At 54.0% G+C, this 23,104-nt stretch overlaps 6 protein-coding genes across 6 annotated transcripts; 2 read left to right on the top strand and 4 right to left on the bottom strand.

Moving 5' to 3' along the window:
• Positions 1 to 651: 651 nt before the first annotated feature.
• Positions 652 to 2,548, bottom strand: A1O7_04584 (dihydroxy-acid dehydratase, mitochondrial; the record flags this gene model as incomplete). Its single annotated transcript, XM_007758595.1, has 2 exons — positions 652 to 2,455; positions 2,478 to 2,548. The coding sequence occupies 2 exons, from the start codon at positions 2,546 to 2,548 to the stop codon at positions 652 to 654; spliced, it is 1,875 nt and encodes a 624-aa protein (XP_007756785.1).
• Positions 2,549 to 3,171: 623 nt separating this feature from the next.
• A1O7_04583 (CAMK protein kinase) lies at positions 3,172 to 5,273 on the bottom strand (the record flags this gene model as incomplete). Its single annotated transcript, XM_007758594.1, has 2 exons — positions 3,172 to 3,716; positions 3,773 to 5,273. The coding sequence occupies 2 exons, from the start codon at positions 5,271 to 5,273 to the stop codon at positions 3,172 to 3,174; spliced, it is 2,046 nt and encodes a 681-aa protein (XP_007756784.1).
• Positions 5,274 to 6,153: 880 nt separating this feature from the next.
• On the bottom strand, positions 6,154 to 6,567 carry A1O7_04582 (uncharacterized protein; the record flags this gene model as incomplete). Its single annotated transcript, XM_007758593.1, has 2 exons — positions 6,154 to 6,209; positions 6,255 to 6,567. 2 exons carry the CDS (start codon positions 6,565 to 6,567, stop codon positions 6,154 to 6,156), a joined length of 369 nt encoding a protein of 122 aa, XP_007756783.1.
• A 4,227-nt stretch (positions 6,568 to 10,794) lies between these two features.
• A1O7_04581 (minichromosome maintenance protein 5) lies at positions 10,795 to 13,026 on the bottom strand (the record flags this gene model as incomplete). Its single annotated transcript, XM_007758592.1, has 2 exons — positions 10,795 to 11,299; positions 11,354 to 13,026. The coding sequence occupies 2 exons, from the start codon at positions 13,024 to 13,026 to the stop codon at positions 10,795 to 10,797; spliced, it is 2,178 nt and encodes a 725-aa protein (XP_007756782.1).
• An 800-nt stretch (positions 13,027 to 13,826) lies between these two features.
• A1O7_04580 (uncharacterized protein) lies at positions 13,827 to 15,327 on the top strand (the record flags this gene model as incomplete). Its single annotated transcript, XM_007758591.1, has 2 exons — positions 13,827 to 14,353; positions 14,412 to 15,327. 2 exons carry the CDS (start codon positions 13,827 to 13,829, stop codon positions 15,325 to 15,327), a joined length of 1,443 nt encoding a protein of 480 aa, XP_007756781.1.
• A 2,740-nt stretch (positions 15,328 to 18,067) lies between these two features.
• Positions 18,068 to 21,412, top strand: A1O7_04579 (uncharacterized protein; the record flags this gene model as incomplete). Its single annotated transcript, XM_007758590.1, has 2 exons — positions 18,068 to 21,108; positions 21,169 to 21,412. 2 exons carry the CDS (start codon positions 18,068 to 18,070, stop codon positions 21,410 to 21,412), a joined length of 3,285 nt encoding a protein of 1,094 aa, XP_007756780.1.
• Between the last annotated feature and the right edge of the window lie 1,692 nt (positions 21,413 to 23,104).

The following is a 23,104-nucleotide window of genomic DNA, read 5'->3' as shown; positions in this document are numbered from 1 at the left end:
AAGTCGCCGTGTCACAGAACCCCGTCATGTACGATGATACCGGTGCATGCGGGATCAGTCCGGTGTAACTACCGTCCTTGTACCCTCAAAATCAAATGAAATGTGGATATAGCAAGCGCACGGAAAGGCACATGAGCCAAACGTGCAAAGAATCAACACTTTTTTTTTCCACCGACCTTGCCTCCACAGCATGAATCACGACAAATGGTGTCATCATGTCGAGGACCTAGAGCCCATCTCGGGCACACATCGTTCGTGATCCAACTGCGCACCACCACCCGAGACCCTTTTAGCTACCTACCTATACACTACACATGTATTGTATCTACCTGGTATGTCCGACGTGGACAGGGCTTCCAAAACCGCATGCCCACATCCCACCACAAATGCTCCGTATATTCCCTTGCCAATCGTCCGATATACCGATGTGCCGTGCGGAAGTACAGCAGAGTGCCCTCAAGCTCTTCCTTCCATATCATACAGTCCCACGTCCTGATTCGTGTGATTCAGGCAGCAAGAAGCCCCGAACCATGCATGCATTTGATAAAGTGAAAACGCATATGCCCCTGTACACTGTATCGAGTATTTTGATTCCGATCTTGATTGTGCGCGTGCTGCCTTGCCCCAGATTACATATGGTCTACGGTAAGTCTACGCATGCAGATCCAGCACGTCCTCCTTGTCCGTGATACATCCGTGACTGGCATCACTCACCAACTTGGCATACTTTGCCAGCACGCCCCTCGTGTATCGCGGCGCGGGCTTATTGGCATTCCACTCTTCTCGCCTCTTGGCCAACGTGTCTTCATTGACATTCAAGTCCAGCACGCGCTTCTCGGCATCGATGATGATTTCGTCGCCGTCGCGCACCAGACCTACGGGACCCCCCTCCATGGCCTCGGGGACGATATGCCCGATCAAGAAGCCGTGCGAGCCGCCGCTGAACCGCCCGTCCGTGATGAGCGCCACATCTTTGCCCAATCCGGCGCCCATGATCGCCGAGCTGGGTTTCAGCATCTCAGGCATCCCCGGACCGCCTTTGGGGCCTTCGTACCGAATCACGACGACCGTTTTCTCGCCCTTTTTGATGTCCCCGCGCTCCAGGGCTTGGATGAACAGGTCCTCTGCGTCGTAGACTTTGGCTTTGCCTCGGAAGCGCAGGCCTTCTTTGCCCGTGATTTTGCCGACACTCCCGCCGGGCGCGAGGCTGCCGCGCAGGATCTGGATGTGGCCCGTCTCCTTGATGGGGTTGGAGAACGGTTTGATGATGGTCTGGTCGGAAGGGAAGTCGGGTGCGGATTCGACATTCTTGGCCAACGTCTGCCCCGTTATGGTGGTGTGTGTGCCCTTGACGACACCTTCTTTGATGAGGAATTTGAGTAAGGTGGGGATGCCGCCGATGCGGTGCAGGTCGTTGAACACGTATTTGCCGCTGGGCTTCAGGTCCGAGAGGAAGGGCGTTCTGTCGCTGACGGCCTGGAAGTCGTCGATGGTGAGCTTGATGCCCACCGCGTCGGCCATGGCGATCAAGTGGAGGACTGCGTTGGTCGAGCCGCCCGTGATCATGATCACGGTCATGGCATCTTCGAATGCCTGGCGGGTCATGATGTCTCGCGGCCGAAGGTCCAGCTTGAGGGCATTCTTGATGGCCCCCCCAGCGGCCAGACACTCGAGTTCCTTCTCCCGGGACACGGCGGGGTTGGACGCACTGCCCGGCAGTGTCATCCCCAAGGTTTCAATGGCCGACGCCATCGTGTTGGCAGTGTACATGCCGCCACAGGCGCCGCACGCGGGGATCGCGTTCCGGATGATGTCGAACCGCTGCTCCTCGTTGATTTCGCCGGCGATAAACTGCCCATAGGCCTGGAAGGCCGACACCACGTCGATGTCGGCGTTGTTCTGCGTCCTGGCGCACCCGGGCGCTATGGAGCCCCCGTAGACCATGATGGACGGCCTGTTGACTCTTCCCATCGCCATCACCACGCCCGGCATGTTCTTGTCGCAGCCCGGGATTGAGATGTTTGCGTCGTACCACTGGCCCTGCATGACCGTTTCTATCGAGTCGGCAATGATCTCTCGTGACTGCAGACTGTACCGCATCCCCGTCGTGCCCATGGATATTGCATCCGACACGCCGACCGTGTTGAACTGCATGGGCTGTAGCCCTGCGTCTGCCACGCCTTTCTTCACCACGTTCGACAGGTCCAACAGGTGCATGTTGCACGGATTGCCGCTGTACCAGACCGACGAGATGCCGACCTGCGGTTTGTTCATGTCCGTCTCGCTCATGCCCGTGGCGTAGAGCATTGCTTGCGAAGCGCCCTGGGATTTCGGCTGCGTGACATGTCGCGAGACCTTGTTGAGGCCTTCGAGCTCGGACGAAGAGTCTGCACTGTGGAGGGGTGATGAGGAGAATGGACGGCTGTCACGATCTGTCAGCGCGGCATTCTCGTTCCTGTAGTTGCTGTGCGTCGTACCTTGCCTGAGTCCTGGCCGCAAACCTGGCCTGCCTGAGGCGCAGGCCTCTGAGCGCCGCCGAAGTCTTCATGGTGAGCTGTAACTCCAGTCCGCACGCAGTTGGGCGTTGTCAGAGCTCAGTCCGCGCTGAGACGCATCGATGAATACTTTATTTCACAGACGACCGACCCCCTTCTGCAAACGCTACAGACCACAAGGTCAGCACCAGCAGAGTGACGCGACAGTCACGCAAGACCTAATAAGCTGCTTGAAGATTTTCCCCAGACCATTCAACACCGCAACCGGAGCCAATCGGAGTACGAGTGAATCAAGCAGCACCGGGGAGCCTAACACGCCTCCGGAGACGAGTTGCAGCCTTCCAAGACGTCAATCTGGAATAATTATCCCTTGGACTTGCACAGATGTCGAAGAATGGCGTGCATTACAGTAGGATTCAAGTCTTATGCGTGAGAAGCAAGACATTTGCCTATCATCAGTTGAGTCTATCGCTAGGTCACAATGTGCAGCTCACAAGCGGCCACTGAGATGCATCGCCGTGGATGTCATGACCACAGCTTGGACTGAACTGAACACTCTATTCGCCGCTCTCTGCTCGCCTCGTATCGCTTTCTATCCTACAAGACACCAATCCAGGTGCTACGTGGCCGCCTCGTGGCAGCAATGACCGGCCGGTCAGATTCTAACGTAATGTTGTTACAACTCCTCCTCAACCCACCTAAGGCCGCCGTCCACCTGTATGCCGTCCTTCACCCAGGGATGTTCTCTTACCTCCTGAAGCGGTTTCCTCCGTGTATTGCGCTTCAGAAGTCCGTCTACACAGACATTTGCACCTTCAAACTCCGCTCCTTTGACATGATCCCACTCTCCGTCTTCATCCCCAAACTTGACCCAGGCCCACTCACACCGTGCGATGCGATGCGGTGTCCGCGCTCTCAAGATCGCTGGATCCCCTCGCGCGCCAGGTAGCGGGTCGAATGGCAGTCGTCCCTCCATGAGAGCATACAGTAGCACACCTAACGCCCAGGCATCAGTCTGCCGTCCGTCGTACGGCTGTCCCATAAGGATCTCCGGGGCAGCATAATCCTCGCTTCCGCAGCGGGTGGTGAGGAGTGGCGACTCGGGCGGCTCGGGAATGCGCCGAGAGAGGCCGAGGTCGGTGAGAGTCACCACTGCACGGTCGAGTGTTTGCCAGTTGGAGACATCAGGGTGGACGCGGACGGGGATGTTGAGCAATACGTCTGCGATAAATTAGTTCGGCCCTGATGGAGATGATTTGCCCAAAGCGACGACCTACTCTCGAGTTTGATGTCTCTATGGACAATGTATTTCTGATGGAGGTACCGAACAGCGGAGACGAGCTCAGAAAATATCCTTCGCACGAGTGTCGGGGTCAATATGTCACGATATTTCGTTGCGACTTCGAATAAATCCCCCCCGGGACAGTAGTTCATGACCAGCAGCGCACGATTTGCATCGTCGTTCCCGAATGCCTTCAAATGCACGAGGGAGGGGTGTTGGATCACTTTCAGCAAATCGACTTCCCTTTTCAGGGAGACTTCAATCCTCTCGGCATCAGCGCCCCCAGCAGGGCCGTGTTCTACAACTTTGACCGCGACTAGTCTTCTCAGACGTGCTCGAACGCCGGCCATGTTGACGCTGTCCTGCAGGTAGTCGAAGTTATCTTTCTGATGGTTGTCTACTTGTCGCACAGCGAGATAGACTCTGCTGAACGTGCCCTGGCCAAGCTCCCGGATCGCCTCATAGCATCGAAGTTCACCCTTCGAGATACTTCGTGCCTTGAAGACTTCCAATTTTGGTCGCTTAGCAGCTGGTTCATCCTCATGCGTCCGTTCGATTACTGGTGCAGGTTGCGGTGGTGTGACCGGACGGGCACCTGATTTGCTTCCTCGTCTTTGTGCACCCAGGTACTCTTCACGGTGCAAGGCCGTTGGCGATTCGGTGGTCTCCAGTGGCGAACCCGAGCTGGACACGGTTATGTGGCGTGGCCTCGGCACAGCCAGGGGCTCTGGTACGTAATCACTGATACTCCTAGTACGTGTGTGATCGGCGGATAGACCATGGTTCTCTGTAGTTCCTGATCTGGAGGATGAGCGAGACTGTTGCAGGCCAGGATAGCCTTTGCGTCTTGGAGACGTAGGAGAGGATAAGACGCCCGGTGGTAATGCGTCGCCTTTTATAGAGCCCAGAGACGAGCCACGAGATCTTGACCTGGCGAGACTGAGCGCCCTCCATGATTCGAAGGCTGCCATGGTCGGCGACGGTAGAGGGGTGATATCGAGCATAGCCGCGATTTGTGGTGAAGAGATGTAGCTACCGGGAGAGACAGAGCCGGCCACCGAGTGTAGATTTGCTCGAACGCTGGGTACTCGACGTGGAAGACTCGCGGCAGAAGTACTCGATCGCAGCCTCGACTCCGACTCCAGGGACTGGCTCGAATTGGTCCGTCGCGGCGCCTGCATGTCCGTTCGTATGTGTAGCCCACTGATCAAATGCGCTGCGTCTTGGTGTATCCGCAGCGAGTCCCGCTGGGAGACGTTGAGTTGCGCATTCTGCGCGAACGCCTGCTGATTGTAGTTTTTATACAACGCTTCCTCCAGAGGATTGACTCCAGACATAGGAAGTGGGGGTGTTAGGAGGATGCGCTCGTCGGGTCGCTCGGGGAATCCAAAGGAAGGGAAATGCCGCTTCGTAGCAGATCCATCTTGTCCTTGTTCTTGAAGCCGCAAATTCGGGTCACGGCTGGACGTCGAGGGAGCTGCCTGGGAGTTTGTCATGATGGCTTCTTGGAGCGTGACCGGAGGTCGTACAGCCTCACTAGCCCGAGCATGAGGTTCAGTGACGAAAGAGGGTCTTAGTTATCATGTCGCGTTCGGAGTCCGTGGTTGTAGAAGTTGACTTTGAGAAGAGGACCTCGAAAGGTGAGCATACTCTTCGGTTCCTGGTGCGTTGCTTTTCGAAACACTGTCAGCGACGTCGGGGGCGCATCTGTAAGACAACCAGGCACAGGCACCGTCGAGGCCCTGCATCGGTTGCAGTGAGCGAATGAAGTCAGGGCGTGCCACCTTCCCAGCCACGAAACAAGATTCGCATCGCGTCGAGGGGCAGAAACACCGAAAGGGGCAGGAGGCAGGTGGAACGAGCTCCGAGCAGCCAATCAGATGCTGGTAGCCGATCACGTGATTGGCGAATCATGCTGGTCTTTCCCGTCCAGGCTGCTTGACTCGGTTTCGGAGATCTTGACTTGTCAGCCTTCGGACACCCTGACCTGTCTCCGTTCCCACAAGATCGTGACAAGATCGATCGTCACTAGCGGGGTGGTACCTGGGGATGAAAGCACAAGCGATTAGTTGCAGATCTAGCTTCTCGACGCACGCCTTGCAAGGTGCGCATTTTGGATCGGATTGGCCCAGAGGTAGGAACAGTGTTACTTGATAGAGATCAACAATAGCGCCATTTCCATATCCTGTGAAGAAGCGTTCCGACAGAAGCATAGATATGAGCATAACCTCAGGGGAAAATTTGGTCCCCAACCCTTCCTATCTCCTGAAAACTGGTCGCAGCCCTCTGAAATAATCCGCGTGCCTGTTCTGTGGTCCTGTTTCTCATTACGAAGAAACCTCGCACGTCTGCATCTGACGGCGAGGGAAATACCGCTCAACAGTTGATACCGATCGACCTCAATCGGCCAATGGTCTCGTCAACTTTTGGCTCTGGTAAAATTAGCTATGAGCGTTGACATCTGGACCGCAACTTACCGGAGCCACTGTGGTTGGTTTCCTCAACCACATCAAAAACTTTGGAATGTACCTCTGCCGTAACGCCGCTAATGGCTCTGACATATATCAGCATCGTTCCCCATATAGGCTGTCTCGCTGACGCGTACCCATTCATATCGATAATGCTGACTTTGACACGGTAGCTACCCGGTTCTTTGATGACCAGATCAGGGAAGATAGCATACGCAGTCGTAGGTCTATCGACTTCTTGTTCGTGGTAGACTGGGTGGACTGAGTCGGCTCGCTTCCCACAGAATAGGTTATCCCGTGGAGGAGCCAAGCTCTTCTCCATGTCGGCCGTGGTAAGCGACAGGTAAACCCAGATTCCACTGAGGTCGGGCAGCGTACACTCTTTCGCGTTTTCTTGTCTGTGATCCCTTGCCGTGGAAGATCCTTTGAAGGTCACCACAAGCGGATTTTGTAGACGTACGCCGACCGCAACTCGAGATGGAGGTGCAACGGCGAGTTCCATCATATTTTCGACCAGCACAATTGGAAAGTGAAGTCTGTTGCTAGATGTGCCGAAAAGGTTCGTACTAATCAAGGCCGTGAAGACGGCAGGAAATCAGTCTCGGTCCTCCAGGCAGTGACAAGTGCCGGCTGGCTACCTCTAAAGAATCTTTCACTGTTACCGAACAAGACGACGCGTTTTCTCTAGCGTCTTTCAAGTCGATCTCAGTTGTTCGCATTTCTCAGCAGGCAGGATAGTGATCTGACCAGAAGAGCTTGTTGTTTTCCAAAGGTATTCCGCACTTTTGTATACTCGACGCGGAGTCAAAGCCGGAGACATCTTAATACTGCAATAAGCAATGTGATGTAGATGTAGTGGTGTAGTGCTGAGATCGATGAATGAAATCCTTCCCTGTATCCGATCTTTACGGATAGTCCTGTAGAAGCTTGACGGAACATGATATCCACTTCTTCAGCTTTGACCAAATGTCCCAAGACTCTCAGTTGCTGCAGGAAGCGCCATAAGGCCAAGGTCCAGAACACGATGTCGCATATTACGAATTCTTGACCCATTAGAAGTGTGACCTATCGATCTTCCGCTGGCGAGGGAGGTCACTTCACTATGCATAGAGGGACGGGGGGAACGGAGACTTACTCAAAAAGAGTTATAGACCTTGGCGGCTTGTGCAGTTTTGCAGTCATCGGACTCCTGGTTGTTCCGCCGACCATCACGTTTTGCCAGGGCAGGTCCCCGAAAGGATATGAGGGAGTGGCAGTGGAGCATGATAGACGAGACACCACCATTTATCAATCGTGTACTGTGCATTTGTGCATTTTGTGGGTGGCAGTGATCAGTAGCCGACTGTCGTCTTGTAGAGCCGTCGGTAAACTTTGCCGCGTTCGAATCTCCGCTTACCGGGCGAGAGATCGTGACTGCGAGCCGGATGCACAGACTCCACCCAGTCGAAGAAGCACGAGGATCAGTCACTTGCCATGGTGGACAGGTGCAGCGGAAAAGCCGACCGCATTTCGATCGACGCTGTCATATCATCGATGCCCTGCTAAGTCCGAGTTGAAGAATAAGATGCTAGGGTCAATCAACGCATTGGCAAGTGGTTCCTCATCTCCCAAGAGCCTTCTGGCTTCAATTTGCAGGTGATGGCTGCCGCGTCAGCCACATCTGGCACATTCGAGTCAAGCGATGACGACCCAAGACCCTGGAACCCGAGCGAAAAGGGAGCAAGGACGTTGACGGATCGACCAATTACACAAGCAGGGATTATGTAGGGGTTCAGAGATCTGGTGCAACCTGCCACGGGGCGGCCGATCCTGAGTCGAAAGGTTCCAACAATGCCTGAACATGACCTTTGGTGGAAAAACGGTTTGCGGTAGGCATGGTTCGCTAGGCAGTTCGATTCAAAATTTCAGGTCGTAGAAGGTCGAGGATCAGCCTCACAACGGGATGTGCACAAAGACTGAGGGAGCTTCAGCGAGTCGGGTGTCGACTCTGCACGCATCAGGAGCATGATTCCGCATCAAACACAAATAGTATGAGATGGCCAAGAGAGAGGGTAGTCGCTCTCCAGCGGAACCGCGTGAGCGCCACAGTTGATTCAGCACTCCTGTTTGAGAAGATACTACAGGCAGCACGGCGTGGACCGGGCTTCGGCAAGAGATACGCTTGCCGCAGCATGCTGGCATAAGGCTGTAGTGAATGCAGATGTCGAATTATGGTTATCCACAGCAGTCCGTGGCAGAAGCCGAAATTCAAAGCGGAGCGTGTGTAACGGCTCATGATCGAGCTGCGGTGTTACCCACGTCGTTCAAGTCGGCGCCAGGGTAGTGCAGATGGCCACATTTCTTGAGAGCAAGGGCCGGGGCCAATAAACCGTATTGCTGCCACTCGATCGATGCGAATGAGATGGAGGTGAGTCGGAAGTGAGTCAGAAGTGAGTTTGGAAAATCCGACTCAAAGTGGGCGCGAATCGGACGGAACTGTCAGCCGCTGCAGCTAGTTTTATCTGCCTTACCGGGAGCTGCTATGGCATGCGCAGGCTTTACTGTAACCCCAGGTCATCCTCGAAACTTGGAAGGGCGGCCACCTTTGCGTCTCTTCTTCCGAAAGACTATGTACCTAACATCTCAATCCCGCCTCTGCTTCAGTCTCCTGTGCCGTTAGCCCCTGCTGCTGCAGGGCTTGCTCGGTTGACGTTGACGACCAGGGATGGCAATCGCAGTCCGGCTAGACTCATCCTCGCATCCACAAGACAAGTTGTCATATCGACATGTCAGTGCGGCACCCTCGATACGGCGTGGATGCTCCCTCGATTGTGCGAGACTCGGATCCTTTGAGTCTCCATTAGTCCACCTACAGTCCCCAATCTACACTGGCTAGATCGCTCTCCTCTGGCTTCTCTATCACGCTCTTTCTCCGCTTCCTCGCACAATTCCGTCTCACATAGGGTGGCCCCTGCCAGCGACACCCTTACTGCGGGAATCAATAGGACTTTTACTATTTCTGGCCAGCGATAGCTCCTCGCGTGGGTCCGTTGGTGTATCGACTTCACCTGTGTCACCTCACCTTTACGGCCCCCGCCTGCATCTGGCACGAGTTACCCTGCAGGGGACCTTGATCCCTCCCGAAGTTCAACCACGAGCCTCACCTAATTAGGTGAGCCTGCGTCAGCAATTTTAGACTCACAAGTCAGGTGCAAGTACGAGAAAAACTGTTCCACACTACGAGCAGATGCCAGTTGTGTATTTGGTTCGGGCAATATCTGATCGATGGCCGTCATGTCAATCGAGACACCAGCTACACCCATGGAATCTCAGTGCTGGGTTCTATGGGGCTGCAGTATTCCAAATCTTCGTGAATGACCTATTGGGGCTTTTTCCAGTCCTAAGTCACATTCTGTATGATCGATATAACCTGCGATATCAGCTTGGTCCCAGCTCGCGCTCAAGCAATTATGCTAGTGGTGCTAGGGGACTAATTCTTCTCCACCAAGTGTCCGCAACTGAGAGCGAGGAGATGTTCTTTCATCATCTCAGCGGTGTGTAATGAAGGGATGGACTTCACTCTGGTTCTCGATTGGGCAGAGCTACAAAAGATCCAGGACCACATTGTCCGCCATGGCTGCCCCTCTGCAGCGACGATTTTTAGTACTCCTCAAACCATTTATGACCTGTCAAACGCCAATCAGCAATCCAGACTCCGGCATCGCGATTTTTGTGTACTTGTATCTCAAGGGACATGCTTGAGGCGCGCCGCGGTCGATCCAAAGTGGACTTGACACTTCCTGGCTGGTGGATTTACGTACATCCTCCCATGCCACACATGACCGCACCGTGTCGACTCGAACATCGGATCTACCCGAATTCAGCATGTCGTCGGTGTAAACTTTGAGAAGTCATTTCGCCAAGGTCTCGTATGGATGTGGCTTTCTCTTGCTGCATGACATGCTTGCACGAGAAGCTCGACCCTTTTTTATCAAGCACTTACCCAGTACATCAAAGGGATGATGGCCGCCTCAACCCACATTGGTCGTCTCCCGTCGGAAACAGTTTCCACAGTCGGAATTAAACTTTCGCTCTCGCAGGCACGGTTCCGAATCCTCTCTCATTGCACATACGAGTAGCTTGGCAGCCTCTTCTTCGGAAATCGAATCCCATTACGGATGCTGTTGCTGGACCCGTCACATTCCCTAGCCAGCTGTGGTCGTCGCTAAAAGAGATTGGTCAGTATGCAATCCGGCACCAGAGCCATTATCCCCTGCACGCGAGGTATTTAAGCGAGCAGGCACACACGGAATGGATTGCATACGTGAGAAGCAGTGCCTACGTGAAGTCAAGCGAGACTGGGATGTAAAGTGCAGACATTACAGCGGGCGGGTCGCAGATTAGCGAGGCTTGTCTTATACAGGATCAAAAGTCAAGTCGGGCCAGTCATGCCCAGTCGTGCTCAAGTCAGAGGTGCAGGTCTACGGACAACAGACTTCTTGCACAAAGCCACAAGCATCGGTGAACTCATTATTCATACCCAGTACTAGGGCAGCCTTCATGTGCGACATCAAACACCACTTCTGTATACCTGGCTGCCGCCGTTTCTCAGCCGCACAGTCTCTCTTCGCTGTAAGACATGCAGGGCTCTGGCCAGCGCCGCCTCGCTGTACCCTCTACCCTGGACGAACTCTCGTTTCAGGGTCCCCAGACTTGTGCTCCAGCCAATCGGCAGCCTCCTTCTCAGTTCTTCTTCAACCTTGCTCACTTCCTCCATCAAATCTCTGTTGCCGCCAAGTCCGCCAGCGCCTTCACCCTGGGAGACAGCATCCATGGTGCTGGCCAAGAAGAGACGAATGGCTTCGTCAACATGATGCTCCTCCGCCGTGGTAGACAAAGTGAGTTTGGCGAGCGCTTCAGTAATACGGATTATGGCTTCGAGTTGACGGACCGTGATTGGAATGGACGACCGGACGTTACTGTTCATCTCGGCTTGATGAACGCGGTTACGGATCGAGACGAAATGTGATGATAGCTTTTCTGCGGCGCCAGGTGAGAGTCTAGGAGCACACCGTCTGCGAGCGAGTTGTCAGCTTGGTCATTGGATTCGTGAACACGGCTGCACTTACGACTTGCAGAAACTGATATATCGCTTCATCTTCTCAACGGGGATTTCCACCTCGGCTTGTTCTTCCACACCTTGGTTACCCATGTGAATGCCCATGACGTGCTTCGCGATTGTTTCATCGCGATTTCTGTCGTGATCGTCCCTCACAATAAAGATCATGTCGAAACGCGACAATATGGTTGTCTGAAAATCAATGTTTTCACCAGGAGATTTGAGGTCATCGTACCGCCCAAAGATGGGATTCGCCGCAGCAAGCACGGACGTTCGAGCATTGAGGATCGTGGTGATACCGGCTTTTGCGATTGAGATGGTTTGTTGTTCCATTGCTTCGTGGATGGCTACTCGGTCTTCATCGCGCATCTTGTCGAACTCATCTATACAGACGACACCGCCGTCTGCAAGGACCATCGCACCTCCTTCAAGGTAGAACTCGCGTGTTTGAGTGTCTCGTTGGACTGAGGCAGTCAAACCCGCTGCCGAAGAGCCTTTGCCGGATGTGTAGATGGCTATGGGCGAGACTTTCTCGACAAATTTCAGCAGTTGAGATTTTGCTGTGCCGGGGTCACCCAGGAGAAGGACATTGATGTCGCCTCGCAATTTCATGCCATCGGGAAGAACCTTTTTGGAGCCGCCCATCAGTAGACATGCTACGGCCTTTTTGATGTCCGCATTGCCGTAGATCGATGGTGCGATGCATCGTGCAAACCGCTCATACAGATCTGGCAACCTGGACATCTCTTCAAACTCTTGAATCTCCTCGTCTGTGAACGAGGCGCCTACCGCGGAGTGGTCCACATCCGTCTGAATGCCCACCGCTCGGAGATAGGGCTGTCTCAACGCGACTGCGCTGTCCTTCTTATTGCCCTTATTCTGCTGGTAGATTGAAAACACGCCCATGACCGTACACCTCGAGCCCGGAACGACACGGTTTGTGAGGTACCGATCCGCGCTGACTGCGATGTGTCTGGGCAATTCCCCCACGGGTACCTGATCCGGCGCTTCCTGCAACTTTATGATTTGCTGGTCGATGAACTGCGACGCCTCGTGCACCACAAAGTACGGATCCAAGGGACACGCCTCGCCAGACTCCTGCTCGGGGATCTTCACCCGCCCGCACTGCCGGGGCAGGGTAATCCCGCTGAAGCCGCCCTCGACGGGAAGTTGCTGCGTGTGCTCGCAATTGCGACACTGGATCGTCACCAACGTGGCTTTGCTCGACAGCGTGCTCGCTCCGATAACGATCCCCGGAATGCGCACCAGATGACTGACGTTCTCCGCCGTGAGGTCTCGTATCGAGATATGCGCGACGCTCGAATGTAGCAGTAATTGATGCTGAGGCAGCGTCACGTCCCGTTCGTGCGGGTACACTATTCTCTGGGTGCATTGCTTCAGCGCCTGCTCAAACAGGGGGATCACCTCCGCGGGTTCGCTGGTCAACTTGTGTGCCAGCTCTTCATTGTAACTGATCAGGTGCGCGAGGTCCACGTCGCAGAAATATTGTCTCGAAAGCGCGTTGCTGCGCAGCTGGTCGCGGTAGATGTACAGCCCGTCGAGCTGAAAGGCGAGGATGAAGTCTCGAAGTTTCTGGGTCAACTCGGTGCGCGGTTCGGTGGTTGGGTCGTTGAAGGCCGGGAGGACGGAGAGGGAATAAGCGGAGCGAGTATCGAGGGCCATTATTGCGGTCGATAAGAGGTGTGAATGGCAAGACGGGGTGCTGGTGTGGGATAGGGGAGTTCGAAATATCTCAGTAGAAAGGGACGAATATCGGGCAGGGCTGCTGAGGACAACGCGTTCCTTGCGCGATTCAACGCGTCCTTGTCGCGTTTCGAGTTTGTCGCCCACCGTAATTCAATTAAAGAGTGGCGATCGAAGCGGCGGGCACGTGGTGACGTGCATCCTTCTGCTACTACTTCTTCGTCGAGCAAATGGAGCAGCGTCGACATTTGTTTATTCCGTATCAAAGAATCGACAAATCCTGACCGACCGGTCTCAACTCCAGCGCCTAAAGCACCGCATTCTGTAGAACCATAAAAGCGATATTTAGCAGTAAAAGCCCCCTGACATGTCTAACTGCTGTAAATATGCGTTTCAGCCCGTGGCTCTTCCTTGCCAGTGTCCCTTCTGCGCAAAACTAACATCATCATGTACGGCACCGCAAGCCGCTGTGGACTCACGCGACGTTGCTTAAGATGTCAACTGAACCAGGCGCAGACGCAAATATTGCAGCCAGCTCGATGTTGCCGATCATCCGGTCGATCGGCGGGGGAACGGCACGATTCAGTCCAAGATGGAAATCTTGGGAGCGTGGGAGCTCGGGGAGATCTCCGTGCTATACATGACCACTCTCTTTCATGAGCAGCGTTTAGATCATAGAACCTCCAAGCATTGCCGGCATGCTATGTGTGCGGCCCTCCTGGTTGCAAGGCAGATGGGATATGGGCACGGGCATAGGACCCCCCGAAGGGTCTGAAAATATGGGCCGGGGCATAGGCGTCCTGCAGCTATTTCAAACCCCAACAGACTGGGATGGACCGAATGACCCTGACAATCCTCGAAACTTCACCTTCCGGCGTCGCGTGGCATCAACATTTGCAGTCACGTTCCTCGCGTTCGTAAGCACGCTGGCGGGCTCACTATACAGTCCTGCCCATGAAGCGGTTTCGCAGCGTTTCGGCGTTTCAGAGGAGGTCGCCATCCTACCATTGTCGCTATACAATTTTGGAATGGCGTTTGGACCGCTCGTTGGAGCGCCATTGAGCGAGACGTTTGGGAGGAAAGCGGTCTTCTTGACGACATCGCCGATTTTCGCCCTCTTTACGCTTGGGGCTGGCTTTTCGCAGAACCCGGCGTCGTTGATCGTGTGCAGGTTCTTCGCTGGGGTGTTCGCCTCGCCGGCGCTCAGTAATGCATCGGCGACCATCGTGGACTATACGGCGGGGAGGTATCGGGCCGTGCTGTTGGCGTTCTACTACTCCATCCCCTTCTTCGGGGCAGTCTTCGCGTAAGTGACCGTGATTCGCCCGAGACCACGGGCCTGACCTTACGTTGATATGACACAGACCTCTCCTCGGCGGCTTCCTCGTCCAGACGAGAGGCTGGCGCTGGACGCAGTGGGTCACCCTCTTCTTTATCCTGACCTTCTACATCCCCATCTTGTTCACGCGGGAGTCATACAAGCGGACGATCCTGGAGCGACGGGCCAGGAGGCTGAACATCCAAGGCCCGCCGCCGCAGCCACGCCGCTCCCTCTCCACAACGATCAAGCACTTCCTCACCACGATCTTCCTGCGACCCGTGCACATGCTGGTCACGGAGGTGATCGTCACGATCGTGTGTCTGTACAACGGCTTCCTCTTCGGCCTGATGTACACCTTCGTGGTGGCCTCGCCGTGGGTGTTCCAACACTACTACGGCTTCGGGCTCACTGGGCAATCGCTGTCCTTCATCGGGCTGATGGTCGGCACCGCGTCCGCTCCCGTGCCCCTCATCCTCATCGACGCATATGTATACCAGCCGAGACTGAAGCGGTTCCGCGTCCACCACCCGCACACTGAGGAACCATTCCCTCCCGAACATCGACTTTACCCTAGCATGACGGCCTCGTTCGTCATCCCGGCGTGTCTCTTGGGGTTCGCCTGGACCGCCCACGCCCAAGTGCACTGGGCGGTCCCAATCGCGTTTCAGGGCCTGGCATTCACGGCTACCGTCATGGTTTACTCGTCGATGAACCTGTTCATGGTGGACGCGTACGGGCCACTGTATGGAGCCTCTGCTGCAGGAGCGGCGATGCTGTCGAGGTACGGTCTGTCGGCCGCGTTCCCGCTGTTTGCACTCAAGTTTTACAAGGCGCTGGGCGTCGGGTGGGCGACGAGTATTCTGGCGTTCGGCACGTTGATCATGGCGCCCATGCCGTGGGTCTTCTGGCGGCATGGCGAGCTGTTACGGTCGAAGACGAAGTATGAGACTAGCACGTGAGTGCGTTATGCTATAGAAAAGGAATGCAAGAATTGTAATGATCTTCTCGCCCACGATCAACCTAGAAGTAAAGGAATGTACTCGTACGCACGGGGCACGTATGATACACCCCCCTCATAACATGTCACTTAAGGGCTGCTCTCATCTCCTCTCCCAGCACGCTGCACACACGGGATCATACTCTGTCGATTTAGCTCGTCTTGTGTCAGCTGGGTGTCGCTTCAGCCTTCCTTGGGTGATGGGGACATCTGCTGCGCTCTCGGCAAGACCAATTGGTGTTAGTCGAGCAGCCCACAATGGCCTACCATCAAAGGCCTAGGCGTACTTTTTTCCAACCCTGCCAATTCTCACTAAAGGTCAAGGATTGCACCACCAGCCCCATCAGCGAACGAGCACCCCATCCTCATACGGGACATCTCTTGATCACTCGCGCCTTCCATTTCCTGGGCTTCCGGGCTCTAGTCAGGGACTCCCTCGTCCCATTGGACGACTCGGAGGCATTGTTGCGACACTGATCGAGAAAGACAAATGCCAACTTGAATTTGAACAGGCAGCCACCTAGCCAAGAGTCCTTACGGAGATGCGCACCCAGTGTTTCTCGCCTGCTCACAATTCAAGACGTTTTTATGCGGCGACTTACGTAAGATGTCTCCCCAGTGTGCCAATAGAAGTTTTTGTCCGTTTTCTGCGAACTCGGTATGACTACTGCAGTTGATTTTGCGGCATCAGGTGGCTCGTAGCGCTTGTGCACCCGAAGATTCATGTATAAAATCTTGGCCCAATGTCTTGGAATGGCATGACCGGCCGCAGCGCCAATGCTGGGCGGCAGGAACTTGCCACCCCTGCACAAGGTGACCAGAGAAGTATATGTATCTCGACTGATCGCCTTAGTTGAGCGTACCTCGCTTCACAACACTATGTCCAAGGATCACCCACTTCAATATATGAGTTCGCGAATGGGTTCTGTAGATCAGAGACGTAGGACAGGTGCAAAAAGATGCCGACCCTCCTTCTCAACAGATCGCTTGATGCTCAAAGCTGGAACCAGACCTATCCGCAGGAGGATATGGACTGGGATTGCCATTTCACTGGCGGGTGGAAACGGGCGCTGCCCCTGATCGGCTTCTGTGTCTTCGTGACATTCATGGTAACGTATGTCTTTCGTTAGCAGACGGGTACAAAGTCGCGTCTGATTGCTAAGTTCGTTTCAGCGTGACAGGTCGGCACAGAAGACAACCTGCAGGGAACGGCTCGTCGAGGATTACCGTGGAGTCGTTAATTCTGTATCCGGAATACACGATCCGTGCGTTCAACGAGACTTCACCCTTACTGAAAGCTGAGACTTGGAAGCAGGTGAGAACAGCTTCACGCATCGCCACGCCTGCCAGTCTGTGCGACAAACTCACATGGTCCGTATCACTCTTCTCCCAATTGTATACTCGTGCTGACTTCGGAAGTGCTATTTGCCTCGACCGTATCAGGCCTAAACACCGGATACGAGAACTGGGTTGTTTCCACGTCTTCCACAGAGCTTGCATCGACGGCTGGTGGCGCAGAGGCCACGCACTTTGTCCATTGTGCAGACAACCAATTTTGACGACATCGGCTAAGCTCCAAGTGTAGCAACCTTACGCCGGTCTCTGGGCGACCCGTGGTCATGGCACGGAACACGAGGCTGGAATGCCGAATCCACGCCACGCGAGACACATCCGGCCACGTCCCTTACCCTTGAGGGGCGGTCCCAGGATGTAAGTCTGCTGTGATAGACGTTGTCGTAACCTGGCCCCGCAGAGGGTGCAAGCGTATTGCTGTCGCAAGCGACCGCAAAGGCCCGATGATGGCCTTCGGTGTATTCTGTGAATCTGCTACCGACAGGAGAGTGAGTAAGGCTGCTGGAGGTGCTGAGGATAGGGAGGAGTCCAAGGATGCGCGAGTAAGACAAGCCGAGTCCGGCGAGCGGCATTTCGCAGCCTGGTTAGAGCGCCAGCGTTGGTCAAGAATGAGATCTCTTCTTCATGCAGTGATCATGATGGGATTGCGGGATTCGCTGTCCAGGGATGTGCTGAGAACCTTCACATCAGTTGACTCAGAGTGCTGAATGAAACTGTTTTGGTCTGTACCAATTCTATACCTAAACTAGACGCCATCAAGGGCACGAATTAGAAAGGTGAGCTATGGCGATACTGAAGAGTGGGCGGCCTGCGCAAGACGGCGAGAACAGCAACAAGGGCTAGGAGTATTGTGAACTTTCAGAATTGCGAATCCCATACTCTGTATGCACCCAGATATGTACCGCCTGACTTTCGAACAGTCCTCTACGTAGAATTTCAACCGCATCAGTCCTCGTAGGTCAGCTGTATTGACCGAGAGGTGAGGACCTTACCGCCAAAGAGTTGCAACGATACAATTATACCCCGAGTAGGGCAATTCGATCCGAAGGGCGTTCAGTAAGCATCCTGTGAAAGGCGAGAATGAAGCCGAAGTGAAGAATGTCCGAGACTTATGTCAGCGAAAGTGGGTCGATCCTGCGTTCGGAGAAAGTAGACGTGCTGGTCCTCCGAACATGATGAGGCTTCTTGACACGCTTGACACGCTTGACACGGTGCCTGATGGCATGGTATACTGCATGTGCTCGCAATTTTTGTAACATCGCTCGCTATTCTGGTCGCCGTCTGAAGTAGAATCCACCTGCGCTCCGCCTACAAAGCGTCGGTATGCAAGAGCGACTGCATAAGGTGAGATGGCGTCTCCCATACGGCCTGGCTCATCCCAGGGTACATTTGGCTCGCCAGTAGCCACTTCTCCTGCGACCGAATACCCCTTTCCGACCACGCCACAGAGAAGACTTGGTGGTCCTAGGAACGATCTGCGACGCATTTCGACGTCGAGCTCAGTCACAAGCATCGGTGGCACTCTTGATTCTGCATCGGGAAAGGAGAATGCAATCACAGAGATCGGGCAGAATGCTATCTCAACCCTCCTGCAGCACCCAATTGTCCACACTGGACTGCGGGCGAACCCCCCGCCAAGCTCCGGCTACAAAGCGCCTGGCCCTCGAGAAATACCTCCTGTAGCCCTAACAAACATCCCCCACATCGAAGCCAAAGCCTTCCATCCGTATCTCTCTCAGGTTGGGTCACTCTACGAAGCTTTTCAAAGAGCCAAAAATGAAGGAGAAGGGGAGACGTCACTCTTTCACCGAGACAAGAAGGACACCAAAAATGAAGAATGGGAAGCCATCCTGGCCAAACGGCTACAACGTCCCGGTCATTCTCGGGCAGGGTCGATGAGCTCAACAGCATCAACGCCGATTGATTCTCACCAGCCGAAGAGGAGACAGAGTGGCCAACGAAGGCAAGCTGTCACGCCATTGTCGACAATACCATCCGTCTATACTGAAGAAGATTTCCACCTCGAGAACCCAAGGACGTTCGACATTGTCTCCGAGAACTCGGAAATCGTTCGTGACCCTAGCGGAGCACCTAGTGGGAGGAAGTCTCTGGCCACAAATGCAATTCTGCAAGAAAAGCTGTCGTGGTATATGGACACAGTCGAGGTACACTTGATCAACTCGATTTCCACCGCGTCGAAATCTTTCTTTTCCGCCTTAGGATCTCTACGAGAACTTCATAACGAGGCTGCGGACTCGGTCGACCGTATTCAAAAGCTACGAAAAGAGCTGGCCAGGCTTGACAAGGAAATGGCAATAGATGGGCTCAAGGTGGTCAATTTGAAGCAACGTCGTGACAACGTCCGTCAACTGGCCCAGGCAATTATGCAATTGGAAGACATTGTGAAGTCAGTACAAACTTGTGAAGCAAATGTCGAAAAAGGCGAAATTGAGGAGGCTTTGGATGGTCTTGACGAGGTTGAACTACTCATGACTGGCAAGGAGAGCAGGATCAATAGCAACGAAGGCCCCGCTCGATATCAGCGGCGCGATCTGCGCCGAATCAGGGCGTTGGAGGGAGCTTTCGATGACTTGCGACAGCTGCGCCATACGGCTGGTCGAGGTTACGAGGCACGCTTTCACACTAGCCTCCTCACCGATATTCGACGGCATGTCGAGCAAACAGAGACCGGCGTGACACTACAGCGGTGGGGCGTGGCATATACGAGGACAAGGCCGGGACAGCGGAGAGCCCCTTCGTCTTTCCACGGTTACATGAACATCGCGAAAGAATTACGAGCTGAACTTGAAGCAGAAATGAAGGGCCTATCGAGAGCGAGATATACCACTCCTGCAGCCACGAGCTTCAGAGCTGTCGTCCTACGCGAGATGAAGAGCATGATCCGAAAGCGATTGCCTAGCTCCAACGACGACGACGCGGTATCGACTGTCTCAGCGTCTACGACAGGTGGCAGGAGCATGAGTCAACAGGAGAAGTCCTCTATTCTGGCAAGGAACCTCAGAGCCCTGGATTCAGACGATTGGTATCACATGCTGGCCACAATTTATACCAATATCAGCGAAAGCCTGCGCCGGCTGAGTGTACAAGTCAAGATTTTACTTGACATTACGAGCAATTTGCCTGATTCCATGCTCAAATCCCCTCCTAGAACGCCAGATCCGGCAAGCATCGACAACGTCACGAGTCCTCAACCCGGCCGCCCTAGGGCTACCAGTTCTGTACAAGCAGAAATGCAGCAGGTTCTGGACCTTTCGAGCTTGCTGGATGAGGGTGTTGATCTTGCTCAAGCACAGATCACAAAAGTGGTGAAGGTACGCTCGCAACAGAACTCGGAATTACCGCTACCTGATTTCCTGAGATACTTCACTCTCAACAGGCTGTTCGCGGACGAGTGCGAAGCTATATCCGGCCGAAGTGGCACAGGTTTGAAAACTGTTCTGGATGCGCAGATCAAAGACTTCGTAGCACGCTTTGCAGACTCACAGAAACATAATGTTGTTCGAGTCATGGATGCTGACAAATGGGATGCCAAGGATTTCGGTGAGCGTGAGAATGTCATTCTCAACCGCGTGATTGAAGGTGGTACCATGGATGCTCCTTCGTGGATTGAGAGTGTGATGATATGGCTGAAACCCGGTGACTGCGCGGAGACGAGTAACGGGACTGCGACAAGTGGCAATGCTGCTGCTACAGCTAAAGTCCGAAGTGCCATGATCGATGAGCAAAAGTATATTCTTCCGGAATCGGCTATCGCCATGCTTCAGTCAATGGAAATGTTTCAACACCTGGCAGCTGGTATCCCCAGCATGAGTCACGACATTGCGACCTCGTTGTTGGAAAGCCTGAAGTTGTTCAATTCTCGAAGCTCTCAGTTGATCCTGGGTGCTGGCGCCACTAGGAGTGCAGGGTTGAAGAACATCACTACGAAGCACCTGGCGCTTTCGTCCCAAGCATTGAGCTTCATTGTTGCGCTGATACCATATGTGAGGGAGTTCTTCCGAAGGCATTTGCCCTCGTCAACGGCTCAACAAGTCATGACCGACTTTGACAAGGTCAAGCGACTGTTCCAAGAACATCAAAATGGCATCCATGAGAAACTTGTGGATATCATGTCCGGGCGAGCCTCGATGCATGTGAAAGCGATGAAGAACATCGACTGGGAAGAAGCGGCCAAGAATATATCAGTGCCTGTGTCGCCGTACATGGAGACGTTGACGAAGGAGACGGGCACATTGCAGAAAGTGCTAGCCAAGCACCTTCCCGAGCCGGTCGTGGCAGGAATCATGATACCTGTGTTTTCAAGTTACCGAGAGCAGTGGACGGACGCGTACAAAGATGTGACGATAAAGTCTGCTGCAGCAAAGGCTAGGTAAGAATACGCCAGCAGCATTATTCGAGCGAGGTGAGAGCTGACATGAGATCCTTCCAGGTTACTCGCAGACGCCGAATACTTCAATTCCCGAATCAGCAAAATCGACGGCTCAGGAGACCTCGGAGAGCAGATCGTCAAGGTTATTCAAGCGAAGACAATTTTGAGCACTGTTGCGCCGCCGCAACCTTCAACTGAAGCACCAAGCCACATAAAAGCACCAGAAGGGAAGACAGAACCCAGCGAACCCAAAGCAACTGCAGAGACCGGAGACGAGCAGAAAAAGGAGGAAGTCAAGGCATAGTGGCGTTGGCATAAATCAGCGGCACGGCATCGCACATCCTTCGGTTCAGAGTCCAAGGTGGTTCTAGCGGCTGGGTTTGATTCTGAGGGATACGACCCGGAAAGAGTTTTCGGTGGGACGAGTTGATATCGATACCATATGAGAGTTCAATTTAACCGATTGAGGTCGCTCCTCGCAAGCGGTTCAGTCATCTCTTTAACCTTGATTTCCTACCTACGGTCATTCCGATACGTGATCAAGGTAGTTGCTTGAGCCCCGCATGACCTGAACATGGGCATCGTGTCCCTGAGCAAGGATGCCGGCACACCAGACCGATTGGCAGCATCTCGAACTCGTTGTCATCAATCGTTCACATCCGCTACCTGTGCCAACGCCCTGCACTATCCGGATATTCACACCCGTGCCAACGATCACATAGGGTTGTATGATGGATGACTCCCGACCCAGGTCGGTGTCCACACGGCCGGGGAGCAGTCGCGTTACTATGCTTACGCGGTCGAGTCAGATTGTTCCTTGCTATTTCCCGGGGGCCCTCACAGGGAGTGAAACAGGAACAGCGGCTATCGCGGAGTAGCCTCAACCAGCTTCGGACGTCCAAACACATATGAGGACGTGGGGAAAGAAGGGAAACAGTCAACGCGGCCTGCTATAAAGTTTCGAGGAGACAACCGGGTGTTCTCGTGATTGAAGAAAGTGCTAATCATCGAAGGCAGAGTTCATCAGGGTTGAACGGCAGTCGGTCGTCGCTGACCTGGGATTGACAGTGGGAGTAAGAATCAGATACTGTAGCATCCCAAATCACAGAGTGAGCACCGCTTGACGTGTTTGCTGGTCTTATCTTGTTCACCGTCCTTCGTGATGGTGGTGGCGCCCTTCCAGACCGATCCAAGGGTGTTCGACCCATGTCGCTAATCTCGTCCTCCTGCACACCCTTTCAATACCAGTGTGGAGGACTGTGTACTTTGTGCGTCGACACCTCGTCAGATCCGTATCTGCCTATCTCATGATACATTCAAGGGCTTGTTGCGTTGTGTAGACTTGAAACTCAAGTGGCGTTCCTCTCTTCCATCACCATCGGTATCTTGTGCTATCTTCATCTCCTACTCAATCACTCTCTGCATGCCCATCCACGTACAGCCACGCTGCCTCACCGTTTCCTGACACCGTCACCTCGCGGAGCACAGCAGCCAATCATTCGCTTCCCACCTCGGTCAAGATCGCGTCGTCTTGATCCAGATCACTCCATCACTTCACTCAACGTCTTCTTTCTTCACTTGACCTTGCCGATGCGGATCCGATCACGCCGCCAAGCCACTCGTCTCTCCCGGCCTCCAAATATCTCTCTTGCTCCTTCCACTCTTTCTCCCCCTTTCTGCTTTCTCTTTTCCCCCTTCTCTTCATACTTACCTAGTTCGAACCACCCGCGCTCACGCATCCGAGTTGTTGATCGGTCATCACATGCCATTGCACAGCGCGTCTTGATAACTTTGGTCTGAAATTCGCTTCGGCACTTCCCACGAGCTCAATTTTTGGCTTTTGACACGTTCATCCTTCCATGAACAGCTGTGGATCGTTTTCTTTTCTTTTCATCATGGATTTCTTTGCCTTGTGCAGAGCTTTGGAGAAGAGAGAAGAGATGTTGTCGTGTAAGAGGCATGCTCCGAGCCTTGGAGAAGAAATGTGGTCGTGCAA

Source organism: Cladophialophora yegresii, assembly GCF_000585515.1.
Source record: "Cladophialophora yegresii CBS 114405 chromosome Unknown aczIN-supercont1.3, whole genome shotgun sequence".
NCBI lineage: Eukaryota > Fungi > Ascomycota > Eurotiomycetes > Chaetothyriales > Herpotrichiellaceae > Cladophialophora > Cladophialophora yegresii.
Note: the sequence above shows the minus strand (reverse complement) of the source record. Positions and strands in the feature narration are given on the sequence as shown.